The sequence below is a fragment of the Acipenser ruthenus genome, chromosome 16 (assembly GCF_902713425.1).
Source record: "Acipenser ruthenus chromosome 16, fAciRut3.2 maternal haplotype, whole genome shotgun sequence".
In the NCBI taxonomy this organism is placed as follows: domain Eukaryota; kingdom Metazoa; phylum Chordata; class Actinopteri; order Acipenseriformes; family Acipenseridae; genus Acipenser; species Acipenser ruthenus.
In genome coordinates this window covers 29,152,634-29,167,816 of record NC_081204.1, presented here as the reverse complement: position 1 = coordinate 29,167,816, position 15,183 = coordinate 29,152,634, and the positions used below count along the sequence as shown (strand labels likewise).

Genomic DNA, 15,183 nt, shown 5'->3' with positions numbered 1-15,183 from the left:
CATTCCCAACCCTGAGGATGAGTGAGATACTTTATTGAAACTGTTCAAATCTTTTCATCGAATCAGTGCGTCTGAACTCGATAAAGTCTTTGCATATAAAGCCTCTCAAAGCAGACACTGTACTGTGACCTTTACTTTATCTTGTATGGGATTTTAGGCAGATTATTTGGATTAGTTTTATGAAATTTAGGCGAGTGCAAAATCCTGCATGTTTAATTAATGAAAACGGCTTTGTAAAGAACAAATAAAACACAGATGATATTCCACACCACAGTGCCCACATATGTATAGTCTGTAGCAAACGTCTGAACGCAGAGCTTAAAACTGTTTATTAGAGCTACTGTAAGACACCTGTGAGAAAAGAAAGCTCAAATCCTAATCATGGTATGATTCAGAAAGCCTACATCAAACTTATTGCTTAGAAATTCAAGACTTCTAAAAAATGTTTTAAGCAGTGAGGTCAAGAAAAACGATCTGGCAAACTACAGAAGAGTAGAATTAAGCCTTGACTAAGGGAAAGTGCACATTTGATTAGCCGATTTACAAAGCTTGCATGAGACAAGCTCCAAACACATTACAGAGAGGAGACACCTGCAACAGTCACACATATACCAAAATTATGCAATAATAACAGCTAGTATTGGTTAGTACAATATGCTATATGATATATAATGCTACTTTTCTTTTTCTTGTAAAATGATTAGCTTACTGCAACAAGGTGAGGTAAGCAGGTAATTGTGCCAACATATTGGCAACAGACAATAACATTTTTTTCTGGCAATTTTAGCAAGGTGCCATTAAACTTATTAAATGTCTTTTCTATCCCAGTAGTAGAAATGTGTTATGTACTGCACCACAGAGCCAGGTTTCAAACAAACCCCATGGCTTGCTCCTCATTCAGTAAATCAAACTTTGAGTCCACCACAACTGAGTCCTCAAAACCTCAGAACAAGTGCTGTAATTTGGAATCTCTACCGTTACATATGACTCTTGTTTGCTCACGTTCCAATTACCTCTTGCTAAGTGGTTCAAACTACAAATTAAGCTGTATCGAAGTAACATATGCTTACATTACACTTTATGCAGAATCCTGTAGGTGAAGGAGAATGTAAGCATCTTGAAGAAGAGCATTTGCAGTGTATTATAACAATAAAATACAATAGGTTTTAGACTTTGCTCTAAAACAAACAAAACAAATACAGTAAAGAAAATATACAGTAATTCAATAATTTCCTTAAATTGATGCTAATGTTCCCATTAACATGTACTAAAACATTTCAACCATAAATAGTTATAACAATGGCTAATGCTTTTCCTTCCAAATTAATGTGCATTTCCAACTCCTTCGAATATTTATTTGTGGTTCAAAGTAATAAACTACATCTGTGGTTCAAAGCAAATAAACTACATCTGTTCATTTCCTGTTTGATCCAAATCCATGACGCTGCCTGTTAAAAAGTGCCAGGTTTTCTCACACAGTAACTCTTAAAACAAAAATCCAAAACCTGTACTTCATTCCCCAAATCCTTAGCCTGAATAGTTTAGATGTGATTGTGAAAGCCCATTTAAATATATTATGCAAATGGTGTTGTTTTCAAAAGATTTTCCACAAAGCAGTTTCAGTTCTCCCACTTGTCCCTGTTTTCCCACCGTGTGCCTTCATGTTTGTAAAGCAGCAGCTGACTAGCCCTGCAGATAGACTGTGTGGCTGGTGTAACAGAGCCAAGGGGAGTCTCTGAATCTAATGGAATTCTACATACCTGACTTAGAAGCTGTCAGTACAGCCAGTCAGTACCAGAATGTTAAAAAGCTGCCCCTCGGCATACACCTGTCACTGCCAAACGAATGGTGTAATTCAACAAGCTTCAGACCCCCCCGCGAAAATAATTTAGGATTTTAGTTCCTAATCTCTAGTGGCCAATATCAGAGCATTAGGCAAGAGGACTGTGAGCACTCAGAAAATTAACTGTGGTGACATTTTGCTCGCACACGCCAGCTCAAAGTCTTTATGATCTCCATTGGGCTTATTACAGCGTGAAATTCCCTGACTAGTTTTTTCTTTACTGTTATCCCTTAATCTATAAATTAGTTTGTTTTGATTAAAAAAAGGATGGGAGGCCAGTATATAGGTTTAATGGAGGGGGGGGGGGGGAATCTGAGACACATGGGGAACAGTACCCCAGAACAGATCACAAGGTGGGGCTTCCACAGTAAGGATGCTAATTTCCATTAGAAGTAGACGTTGCATTTTCAACTCTCCCAGCAGACCATGCCACCTGGTTTGCTTGAAGGATTGTTTGATTGATTGAGTGTTTAAAAAAAATAATAATACACCAGCAATGGGGGAAATACATTTTCACAGAAACTAATGCATTAACAAAAACTGCCATAGAAAAGCCAACATTTTATAAGGACATTATTCTGCAGGATTACTGTATGGTTTATACAAATAGTAGGTTACTAATTCCCATATATTCAAGTCTCTATAGCTTCTGGCATCATAAATAATGTATTATTATTATTATTATTATTATTATTATTATTATTATTATTATTATTATTATTATTATTATTAAATGGTTAGATCAAGTAGAATATTGAAAATATTGTTAAAGAGTTTCATGTGGAGAAGAGAGGGGTCACAACAGTGCTCAGAAATGAGAAACCATGATGGCTCCAGCCACCTGGTATCATGGCATACTCTGGTGGTATCTGGTGGTATCAAACATATCTGGTGGACTTTGCATAAGATAAGAAACTAAATCAGTCTGCAGCTTTTTTTTTTCATTTGCAGCAGAGACACCACACATCTAGATATATATGTTTTTCTTCCTTACTACTGGGTCTTCTAGCTCCCAAAGGGAGCTACCAAACTTGCAGAGGTCTATTTATCGACAAAAAGCTTTAATTGGCAATCCTCTACACACACGCATACTGTCACACTTTCCTCTGCAAGCTGAGGACATGTGCTAAATCACAAGGTAAATCTCCTCTATTCCATTGATCCATATTGACCGACAGACCATGTTGTTTATACCTGCAGGAGGCTGGCTGTGAGTAGCGCAATGTGCCGATAATGACAGCGATAGTTTTTCTGTCATGCGATTCAGGCTGATTTCACTCGGAGGGTCTCCCTTTTAATGCACAACAGAGAGCCTGGAGGCCTGGGCCGATTGATTTGACTCACCCTGCTTGCAAGCACTGCAATCCATAAGCTAAGGATCAGCTGGCCTACACAGAGGCAACGTCAGCCTAGCAAGACTCGGCATTAAGGCCTTTGGCTCGAGTACAGCCATCTGATGCTGCAAAGCACAAGTTTGCTCTTAATAAACTCTTGGGGAGTCTGGTTCACCAAACTGCAAATTCAGAAAGATGCAGGGGGTAAGCACCCATGAATGTACACAGTACATTTTTTTAGACTAACATTGTGCAGTATGTAGTACATTTTGAATGTGTATTTGTATTGTATCTGGATTGCACGGTTTACAAACTCAGTGTGCTATTTCTGCACTCTTTTCAACTAAAGTGACCACTGTCTGATTTGGATTAGTAGTGAAACCAAGTTCTACTTTCTGAAAATTAAGCGCTCTTTCAAAGAAGAGTCCTGACTAAATTCCAGGTCAAACACAATAATCAGGCTTGCTTATATTCCTCCCTGCCCAGTCAAACTGAGCTCAGTGAAGACTGATTTACTTACCAGGCTTCAAAAAAATGCTAACTTGGCATCCATGAACACTAAATGTCAATAATAACTAATGAGGGAGGTCATGTTAAATTGGAGTTTCTTGTTTTTGTTTTCTTTTTTTGTGATGATTTCCTTTTTTTACTTATTTATATTTTCAATAAAAAATCATAACAATAATATCATATGCATATTATTATTATTTATAAATAATAAGTTTCATTAACAATGAAATAACATAGCATCTGATACCAACCCCCGAGGGGTTAATTTGCTCTAATAATTGTTTCTGCTTTGACTTTGCTCCATTCTAGCAGGACCCTTTCAAATAAAACCTGTTGGGTGTTTGGATCACGGTAAGCCACCAGAGTGTGCAAACGCAAAGGAGAGGCCTGAAGGGGCCTTCCTCCCCAGGCAATAGCAGCACAGCTTAGGATTTAATGCGGCTCACCTCTGGCAGTGGCATGCCGTTGATGATGAGGTCAGGCTGCTGCTGTGGGCCCTGGCCGGTGAAGGTTTGATGATAGCCGTGGTTGGGGGCAGCGTTGCGAGAATTCTGGTTCTCCACGTTGAGGAAGGTGCTTTCCGTGCGCCGGCACCCCAGCGGCAGGGTCTGCTGGTGGTAGTCGAAGTAGTTGAGCGAGGAGGTCAGCGAGGAGCAACTCACCACGTTCATCTTGTCCGTCTCCTCCACGTCGCGCGGGACCAGACGGATGTCGTTCTTGCTGATCTTCTTCTTCTTGTTGGATTTCTTCTGGCTGCCGTACGAGTACTCCGCCACCCTGCGCAGAAAGACACAACTAAGTGGGATCAATGCACTTGCAAGCTCCACTCTTCATACTTGAAATAGTCTGAGGTAAAACTGTAAGGATGTAAAGTAGACAATATGTTTGAAAAAGACATTTCATTACCTACAGAAGTGCTTTCAACCATAACTGTAAAACACTCAATATTGGTCAATTTAGAAATGCTAACAGAACCCCAATGACAAATATAACAACTAAAAGTATTTCTCAATGTCTTCAATGTCCCCACATAAGTGCTTGTATATTTAGTGTTTCTTTATGTATATGTGCATGTAGTACTGGTAATGTTAACAGGCTTTGAATGGCTGCTAATAATCTGTTTATTTTGATTTACATAAAGGATGTGTGTTACACACACACACACGCACACACACGCACATAAACATGCAAATGTCAAATATATTTAGCCGTGGTACATGATTTGCATTTAACCTTCTACAGTATCTTTGCAAATGTGTAACATTTCACCAGAGCAGAATAGAAAGGAAAGGCATCTAAACCGATAGGGGCACACTCCCAAAACAGCCAGGGCGAGAATGAGGACGAAGAACACATCCCCTTTGAATACACCTCTCCACCACAAGCCTCAAGTTTACAACCTGGCAGCTATAAGAATAATAGTATCTTTGCAGTATCTTGGAGTGCCCCAAGGCAGCTCACAGCAAAGAGGCACTGGAATAAGTAAACCTACAGTACATGGTCAGTTACACAGGTCCTGCATTGTTAAGACAGGCTCATGCAAGTATACCCGTGAATATCTTGCATCCTTCATTGTACACTGGGTTATATTTAAATGTATTTCTTCATTACAATCTTAATTAAAGCATAAAATACTCCACTAATATAAATCCTAATCATAAATAAATCAATAAATAAAAAGAGAACAAACATGTGTAAAATCTGGATAAACCTGGGTGATCAATAAAAACAAAGCAGACAAGGCTGTTGCTATAAATAGCATATAGCTCTGCAACTACTGTACAAAGCTCAATTTAAAGCAGCCTGTATATTGATGCATTCAGAGACTGCGTCTCTCGCAGACCATATAGATTTTTGCCAGGAGGAGGGGTGTCCAGGCCGATAGAAGATGAGAATGTAACTGTTCTGTTTGTCTTTAAATATTTGAGTTAGGTTGGGAAACATCCAATTATAAAGCTGCAGCATTTGTTTAGCTGTCTATTGTTATTATTGACTAGCTATTTAATGAATTCATGGATCTTTTACTGGTAAACACCTAAGGGGATCAACAATCTTTGCCTCTACCTGCAGTAGTAGCTGCACTCAACTCGTTTGGTTTGCTGTAGGGGATCCCATGCTCCTGCTGTAAAGGGGCTGCAGGAAATCTGTGCGCTACACTGTAAACTGTCTCATAAGACAAAAAATATATTCATTACGGTCAGTTGCTAAGCAAGGAGGTATTAATATCAATTTCTGCTACATGTCTCTGTCTGGCACTCCGTCTTTCGAGAGTAGGTCGTGCTGGTGCTGATAATGCATGCTGCCTCGCTCGCTCTCTCTTAGTTTGATTTGAACAATAAACGTCAGTCAGGTCAACCTCAGGACCTCTCTTGAAAGAGCATTCTAACCTGGCATTGATGTTATATGTGCGTGTATACGCGCCAACGCAAAGATTTCATGACATTAGAATGAAATTGCTGCTGCATTTAACATTTGTTGAATAATACATTGCACGCCTCTTCCATTCCAACTAACTTCAAATTTATAATATGCCGATGTTTCAGTATGTCTGTCATGAAATAATTTTGCTTCATAAACTCGAATGAAACCCGCTGAACAACGTTACGTTAACATATTTTATTACATAAAAATATTGAAAAAAATTGACATTTGCAAATCTAACATGAAATACCTAGGCTTCCAGGCGACTTGTGCCATATACTTTTTTTAGTTTCTTTGATTACATATATATATATATATATATATATATATATATATATATATATATATATATATATATATATATATATATATATATATATGTCTCAATCCGAAAATTGTAAGTGATGCAAAACTTTTGGCCTCAGCTGTAGGCTGCTGCATGAAAAATAATTACAGGGGGATACAGCAATTGAATACATTAGATGCGATCCTGAGGCAAGTTTATTTTAAATATATCTCACAATATTAAATATTAATATCTGCCTCGCACATATATATGAATAAAGTAAAAAAAGTTTCAATAATTCTAGCCTATATTAACCATTATTTCGAATACACTGCTCACATTTTTTTTTATTGCAAATGCGGGTGTTTTATTGTTCACAGTTTTTACATTAACATTATTATTGTCTCAGGTTAATGAACTCCACGTCCCAACAGTTAATTACTGTCCAAATTATTTTTTTAATCCTCAAAATGACAGAGGAAAACGAAAAAGTGAAAAGTGAAAAATCTAGATTGCAGCCCACATAGAGCTTCAATTATTGTGTTGGAAAACACAGTCCTGGGAAAACCGCAAGATTATTAAATATCTCATTTCTTTAGTCCATTTGATTGATTTGATGCACACCACATTGTTGCGTGCATACACGCTCAGAACGAGATGTACGTCACAGTAAACATAAATGCACCCAATGAAAATTCTTAAAAGCTTTGCATTTATTGAGTGGAGCTGTTTTGCCTATTTAATCTGAGCAGGACAGGCGCGGTGTACTGAGCATCAGAACCTGCAGCCTATACGCGTAGCTGTATCAATCTGAAGCGAGCCAGCCAACAGTTGAAGGATTACAGCAATAAAACAGAACGATAGAGTGCTGTGTGGTCAACCGAAAAAAAAAAATTCCCATTTTTAATTAAAAATCTGGTAAATTGCTGAGGAAAGGATGCCTTAAGTATTTGTATTATGTGTTTAACACTAGCTGCATTGTAATAAGGGTTACAGGTAATTTCAATACAAGGGGAGGTTTTCACATACACACACACGCACACACAGGCACGCACAGTCTTAAACTCACACAAATATCAATTGTTAAATGATGAAAATCAACTAACGTTTATCTGTAAACGATTATATAAAATAATCATAGATTACAATAAATACACACTTGGAATACAGTAAACGTGAGCCTGTTTTGACAATTAAAAAAGTGCTTATTTACCTGCAGTTGTATGTCCTGATTTCCTTGTTGTCCCTTTTGCACTTGACTGCCACGAAGATCATAGTGACAAATAGAATAGCAGCAATGGAGCCCAGAGCAATGATGAATATCAGCGACAAATTTACTGGTCCTATAGACTCCTGTGCATCCAGCGCCGGTGAGAGATAGATTAGGATCAGGGCAGAGGCACTCAGAGACGTCTTGCCGTGGTCGTGGGCAACCACAATCAACTCATATGCAGTCTTTGCGTTCTCTCCAAAGGTCCTAGTGGTCCGGACTTCTCCATTGACCTGGTCAATCTCAAAGAAACTCCTGTCCCCTTCGGAAATAGAATATGTTATTCGTCCATTTTCGCCCTCGTCATAGTCATCGGCTTTTACTACGGTCACCAGGTAGCCCACACCTGCATTTCTCGGGATGTACACCTCAGCGGTTCCATTTACCAAAGGTGGTGCGGTTATGACTGGTGTGTTATCATTGACATCCAATACTATAACGCGCACAGTGGCGTTGCTGGTGAGGGATGGGTTACCCCCATCTTTGGCCAAAACCTTGAATTCAAAGGACCTGGTCTGTTCATGGTTGAAAGATCTCAGAGCATAGATATCACCCGTTGGGTTTATGGACACATAGGTGAAAACTGCCATGTCTCTGACTTGAGATTGCAGGATCTGGTAAGAAACACTGCCGTTCGATCCCAGGTCTGGGTCCCTGGCTGAAACCGACAACAGGTAAGCGCCTGGCGTGTTGTTTTCTTGGACAATCACTTGATAATATGGCTTGGAAAAGTGGGGGTGGTTATCGTTCTCGTCGGTGACTTTCACAATAAATGATTTGGTGTTTTGTAGAGAAGGGATGCCATTGTCTTTGGCTAAGATGGTCAAGTTGTAAGTATCCTTCTGCTCTCTGTCTAGCCTCCCATCCACTAAAATGGTGGAAAAACTTTCATATTCCTGCAGCCTGAAAGGAACGTTGCCCAGCAGCCTGCATTGCACTCGTCCATTGGACCCTGAGTCTCTATCAGAGACCCTAACCAAGGCTATAACATACCCCAGAGGAGCATTCTCACTTACTTCCACCATTTCACTGTTCACAGACAGTAAATTAATTACTGGAACATTATCGTTTGCATCCTGAACCTTGACAGTCACTTTGCAATGCGCAGGGATGGAGTTTGGACCCAGATCTTTGGCTTGAACATCAATCTCATAAACTTGCGTGTCTTCGAAGTCCAACATCCCACTGACCGTGATCACTCCAGTTCTGGGGTCAATCTTAAAAACGTCTCTGGTTTTCTCAGACACATAACTGTTAAATGAGTACACCACCTCCCCATTTGTTCCTTCGTCTGGATCTGTTGCATTCAAGTCGATCACTATAGTGTTAACGGGAGAGTTTTCCAGCACGTCTACAGTGAAGACAGGCTCGTCGAAAACGGGGTTATTGTCATTAGAGTCTATCACTTTGATATTCAGCTCAACTGTGCCAAAATTAGGGGGGTCACCCCCGTCCAATGCGGTGATCATGTAGCTGTAATGGGACTGCATTTCTCTGTCTAAGCTTTTCTCTACAACTAGCTCTGCAAACCTGGACCCGTCTCCCCTGGTCTTGATCTCCAGTCCAAACAGATCATTTGGGGTGATTTCATAGGTCTGCACCCCAAAGCTCCCGGAATCGGGGTCGTTAGCGCCTTCTAGTGGGATCCTAGTGCCCGGGGTTGCCGTTTCTGAAATCTCAAGGTCTATGTGGTCTGTGGGGAAACTTGGTGCATTGTCATTTAGGTCCTTTATCTCAACTTTAATCACACATATTTCCATAGAGTTAGACATCACTTCCAACGAGACAACGCATTTGGGGGCCTGCCTGCAAAATATATCCCGGTCAATTTTTTGCTTGGTGACCAGCAGACCCGCGGGATTGATGTCCAGCAAATGCGGTGCGGAATTAGAGATGACCCGAAAGGCAGGCTGCCTGAGATCGACCACAAATCCAGCATCTTTAGCATCCTTTGCAATATTAGCAATCACAGTGCCGGCTCTCTGCTCCTCGTCCACAGAATATTTCAGATTGATCACAGCTCCTGCTTGAGTCCAGCACAGTAGAAAAATCGGTAGAATGTGTAATACATCCATCTCCTTGACAGGGACTATACTTGTTGATTGTGATCTTGCTGTTATTACTATTGTAATAAATAATAACTTAAATTAATCATTTCTGATCATCTGAGCGCCCCGTCTTTATCAAAGTGTATATATATTCAAAATGCACTTAATTTAAAAGTTATTATCAATAAAGGTATTGAATGCCAACATGACAATTGTAGGCATCAAAAACAAATTCCCGGTGATAAGGATATCAGCAACACGCTTCTTGATCTGATTTACTTACTGTGTAACAGATCTTCATTTCATTCACTTCATTGTATTAACGGTTGAGTCATGTTATGCAGTCTGATATATTCAAGTAATATATATTAAGACAATTTACTCACATACGGTGTATTTTGTAATAACTGCAAAACAGAAAATAAGCTTCACCATTACAAATGCTGTTTCAGTTTCGTTATGTAGTAAAAAAAAGATGATATCCTTAATTAAAAAAAAAAAATACTTAAATCCACACAGAAAAATCCATTAAAAAGAAAATATGTTACTGTGTAATATGTTGCATTACGGTATTTTGTCTGCAAATACAATGGCATCCAGAGGTATTTCTATTAAGAAATCGGCCGTTCTGGTTCTTTTTTTAACCAGTTAAACAAAAAAAATGGAAAAAGGTTCAGTTTTTTAATCTTTTCTTTTCAGAGTAAAATGATTTGCAATTGTGCTGCTGTTCGGGTACAAAACAGAGAGCTTTCCGATTGAAATCTTGGTGAAAAATCCACATTTAAATAGTGCTGTATCCAGTCGTGCAATTACAGCATGATATCCGGCAGAAGAAGCAAGATGCTGCTGTTGAAGGCACAAGTCTTTACACTTCCAGTCCAGTCCAGTCCAGAATTATCCAATTTTCCTTAAGACAGAAGGTTGCTTCTCCAGAGCTAAGACTTACAGTTTTAGTCCCCTCTACAACAGTAACACCACATAAGTGTATTTGCTGTGTATTTCAATACACTTTATAAGAAATCCAGTATTTGTTAATAATAATAAGTAAATAAAATCAGGATGCTGGGGAATGATGACAGGAGGCAGAGGTCGTGCTCAGATGTACTGTGAAAACGGGCTCATAAAATTCCAGCCTGAGGATGGGATACAAAAGCGACTCAGTACAGCCGACCCTTGTCTGCTCTCAGCTTGCATCTCTAGTGCAAACTGCTGGCTGCACAGCCCAGCGCCTGTCGCTCAGTCTTAAGACCCGCACCCCGCTCAGCCAATCAGAGGCCACACTCGAGGGATCGATTGACTGGTGGGAGGAGCCAAGTGCAGCTGCGGCTGAAGTCGGCAAACTTCCCTGCATTTAGTTTTCAGAGCACGAGAGAAAGGCATGTATTGTAATGGCCATTCTAGCTGAATTCAGCGCCAGCCTGGTCTGTTCCACAGATAACCAGTGACTCTGTAGCATGTAACTGTTTCCAATGTAAACATCCACATTACGTTTGTATTAATTAACATTTTTGAAATCTGATTATTCAATATAATTCGTCGTTGTCTTGCAGTCTTTAAACAGGCACGGTGTCCGTCGTTAAGCTTTCTTCTCTGGTAAAGAATGGAGGAAGTGTTTATCAAGACTGTCACATCCCTTTTTTTTCTTTCGTTACTCCACGTGCTCAATCATAGCACTCGTTTTCTTACAACACACATCCTCGTTCTTTTCATTCGGAGATGACGGCATAGAACAAGTATTCGGAAAGCGCAAAAACGACATTATTTTAAATAATCCATGTTTTATTTATTTTTGTAAACACTAGCAGATCTGTTATTGCCTCTTATCTATATTGGAGCTAGAGAGATGGCATTTTGCGTTTCACGAGACTGTAATAGGAGCAGGACCACGGATAGCTACAGCGGCACTTCCACCGGCTTCACTCGCCGTGTCATTTGAATGCTCATGTAAGATAAATATCGGTGAAACGAGTGGCCTTTTTATTTTCTTGTTTTGCTGGACTTCCAGACTTGCTACAGCTTGCTACACTTTTCTTTTAACAGTGTGTGGTGTTATCCTTCAAACAGAGAGTCCTTTAATTGGCAGATAAAATTGCTATGATCTCTGTAGCCCGTTTAGTAAACGTCATTCCTTAGCCATGCTTGTGTGCGGGCAGTGGATTATATGATCATTATCAGTTACTAGCGAAATATTCCCTCTTTTGTTTCTTCACATTGAAAATTTTACATCAGATGTGCCAGCAAACTTCAATAGGAAAATAAAATATACATTAAGCTATAACATGATCTCTTTACACATGACACGCTGCATATCATTTATGCAGTACAATACAGCGTCTAAATACGAGTGTAATTATAGCAGAAAACTGCAGACGGCACATTCTAGGTCCTACATTAAGTTCACCAAGATCACAGCAACAAGGGAGCTGATTGTACTTGTTTTCAAATGGAATTACATCTGTCTCACTGAAAGTACTAGTAACGGGATATTTAAGTCTACAGCTCGTTTCTTTTGTTTTCCTAGTGCACATGCATTCGCTTAATTATACTTGATAACACAATGCAGAATAAAGCCTCTTCTGCTGAAAAGTTCCACACATTCATCACTCCTCTACTGTTCACCCAGCAATCGTGATAAGAATATAAATGAATGTCTAAGAATTATTTGATCCCTTTATCAGCATCAAATTGACTCAAATATATAAGTCGTATTTGATCATATTCTGTTTATTGCATCCGCTGCGCACGAGCTTTGGCATTCTAGGCCTACAGGCTTTTTTTTAATTGCAAAACCACAGTAGGCTATTGATTTGACAGATAAAAAACCGTTTGTGATTATTACAGCAACATTGGCTGTTTTTGAAGCATTGTAAGCATTTTTTTTTTTAGCTCCATGTCTTTATTGGTGTTTTGAAGAAGTAACCCCCCCCCCACACATACACACCGACACACACACCCTTTACCTCGCCCCCCACCCCACACACCCCACACACCCCACACACCCCCCACCCACACCTTTGCACATCATTTAGCCCCCAAATCAATTACTTGCATTGCCGTTCTTAAAGGCATAATGCATGTTTAATATGTGTTATTCATCAAGTACTTAAGTTGTAATTTTTTTTCATCAAACGTCCTGTTTACTAAGATCGTCTAGTATAAAGCACTGTGAAGGACAGCACACATTTATAACGGCACCGTTTTATTTTCCACGATGTGGCGCAGCCGCGGCAAAAAACAAACAAACAAAAAAACAGAGAAAAGGAACACAATATAAACTTCCAGTGTGTTTATTAAATGTATAGTCTTGGGTATTTCCTCTGGTTGGCGGTGTAAGCAAACTGGATGTTGAAACCTGATTATTGTATCTTATTGAAATTCTAATAACTAGGCCTATATTTGTACTGTTTTATGTATCCCTAGTGGATAAACAGCCAGTCGTTTTGAATCTGGTGCCATGGTTCTTCACAAGGCCACTAAACATTATAATCGCGACTGCAATCCGAAGAGTAATTATTCATTTGTCCTATGCTTCCTGTGCACCGGGTCCAGTCAGTTTTTGAAATAAGATTGTTATTGGTATTTGCTTCAAATCCTTAATTCGCTGTGACTTGTTTGCATCTGTTTATTCGTGTATGTACCCATATATAAAAACAGTCTTAACATGAACATTGTGAACACTGCAACAATATAGAGGAATTTTCACTTTCCACCTTTTTTTTTTAACCAAATGGATATTCAAACCCCCCAGTTATTAGATAGTAAAAGAGATTAAGTAAAAAAAAAAAGCTTTTAATAGATCCCAGTGCAGTTATTGATTTCTAAAGATGTGCTGCACTTCCAATACCACCTATGAGCCAGACCTGCTCCTATTCTGCATATATATATATATATATATATATATATATATATATATATATATATATATATATATAAGTGGTCTTGGATAAATGCCCTTTTAGCATGCTATTTAAACAAGATAGAACTGCTGATATTCCAGATCTTGTCTCTAAGGATGCTCAGCCTTTTTTTTTCAGCCAGGCTAGGTCTTTATTTAGTTATTTTCTTGTTTTTACCTGTACTTCAATACAAAGTCTACATTCCCATGCAAAGGATATCAACATCATTGTGCCCCCAAACACCCAAGCAGAGTCTCTTCCCAAATGGAAAGGGGCTCCTGAACAGAGTAGTTGTTGTCTGTCATTAGAGCCCTGTAACAATGGCAGGATTGTTGCTTGTTCTACTTCCTAATTTTAACATTCCTTAGAGAGGTTTGTAAACTTCTATTTCAGATGTTTGTACTTGCAAAAGCATTACGTAAACAGTTCTACTGAAGGCCTAGAAATAAGACTTGGCATGCTGACATCTATTTAACTGTGTCAAATCCCAAACAGAAACCAAGACTGTTTTCTAGGATTTGATGATCGTGTTTTCCCCCTGAATTCAGATTGAGATGTGGAATTGCAACACTGTTAAACAATCTTTTCTGTTAACCTTTCAGAAAGTTTTTTTTAGTTTGTAAGAACTACTGTTTTCTCAATACCATAAGACTATAAGGCTAAAATTCCTAGGACTACAATGCGCAATGGCTGTTACAGCTGAACTGAGGGAATGCACAGTTCAGAGTGTTAATTACTTGATCTCCAAACGCAATAAGTGAAAGGGATATTTGATTATTAGAAACATCTTCATATCAAAAACAAAAAAAGGATTTACGTGATGATGTGTAGGTATGACATTAGTTATTTTAATATTAAATCTGATTTGTTGCACAGTAATTGAAATAAACAACAAACCGGAAATATTCACATCATGATTAACAGATTAACAAAATTGGTTAACTACTGGGTGTAAACTGAATAAAAAAAACAAAAAAACACCACCTACATTGATTGTTGTATACGTGTTATTTCGACTTGCTACAGTAGGTCTGTGGGGGTGTCGAATAGACTGACAGAACTGCTAAATTCCTATAAACGAGCCAGATGTACAGGGATTAGATTGCACTGCTGCTGTGATGAAAGCATCCACCGCATTTAAAATGAAGCATGGTAAATGGACGGTCCAACGAATATAAAAACCAACCTGTATCACATCGAGTTTACTTTGCCTTTAACTCAAAAGCATTTTCTTTCCAAACACTGGCCCATTCAAATATATGTTTTTAATTTGTTCAAAACATCACGGGGCGATTCAGGAAGACTGTATGTACAACCTGTCTCTCTGAATTCTAATAATAGGCTGGGAATGTTTCCTTGTGGTGAAGTCCGTCAGGAACTTAAATGATCAATATGACTGATCTGGCGCCTCGAAGATTTGATTGAGTAGGAGAAAGTCTGCGAATGATTCTTTGCCATTAACAATCCCCCTGGTAACCGGAAACGGAAGAATTACTCAGGTAAAAATAAATATCAACTTTGTAATTGCAGTCTAAAATGAGATGCACATAACAGGACCTGCTCGAAGCTAGTAGA

The 15,183-nt window shown here is 38.9% G+C and overlaps 1 protein-coding gene across 4 annotated transcripts in view; it reads right to left on the bottom strand.

Annotated features, from left to right (window-relative positions):
- LOC117430735 (protocadherin-19) overlaps positions 1-10,913 on the bottom strand; it is a 47,913-nt gene extending 37,000 nt beyond the window's left edge. Inside the window, exons 1-2 of one of the 4 annotated variants that reach the window (XM_034902776.2) lie at positions 7,608-10,913; positions 4,134-4,482 (exon numbers count right to left, since the gene is read on the bottom strand). In XM_034902776.2, the coding sequence (XP_034758667.2) occupies positions 4,134-4,482; positions 7,608-9,739 (2,481 nt within the window). In that variant the 5' untranslated portion in view covers positions 9,740-10,913. The remainder of the gene's footprint in view (positions 1-4,133; positions 4,483-7,607) is intronic. The other 3 variants (XM_034902779.2, XM_034902777.2, XM_034902780.2) reach the window with 3 other exon arrangements.
- Positions 10,914-15,183: the final 4,270 nt, after the last annotated feature.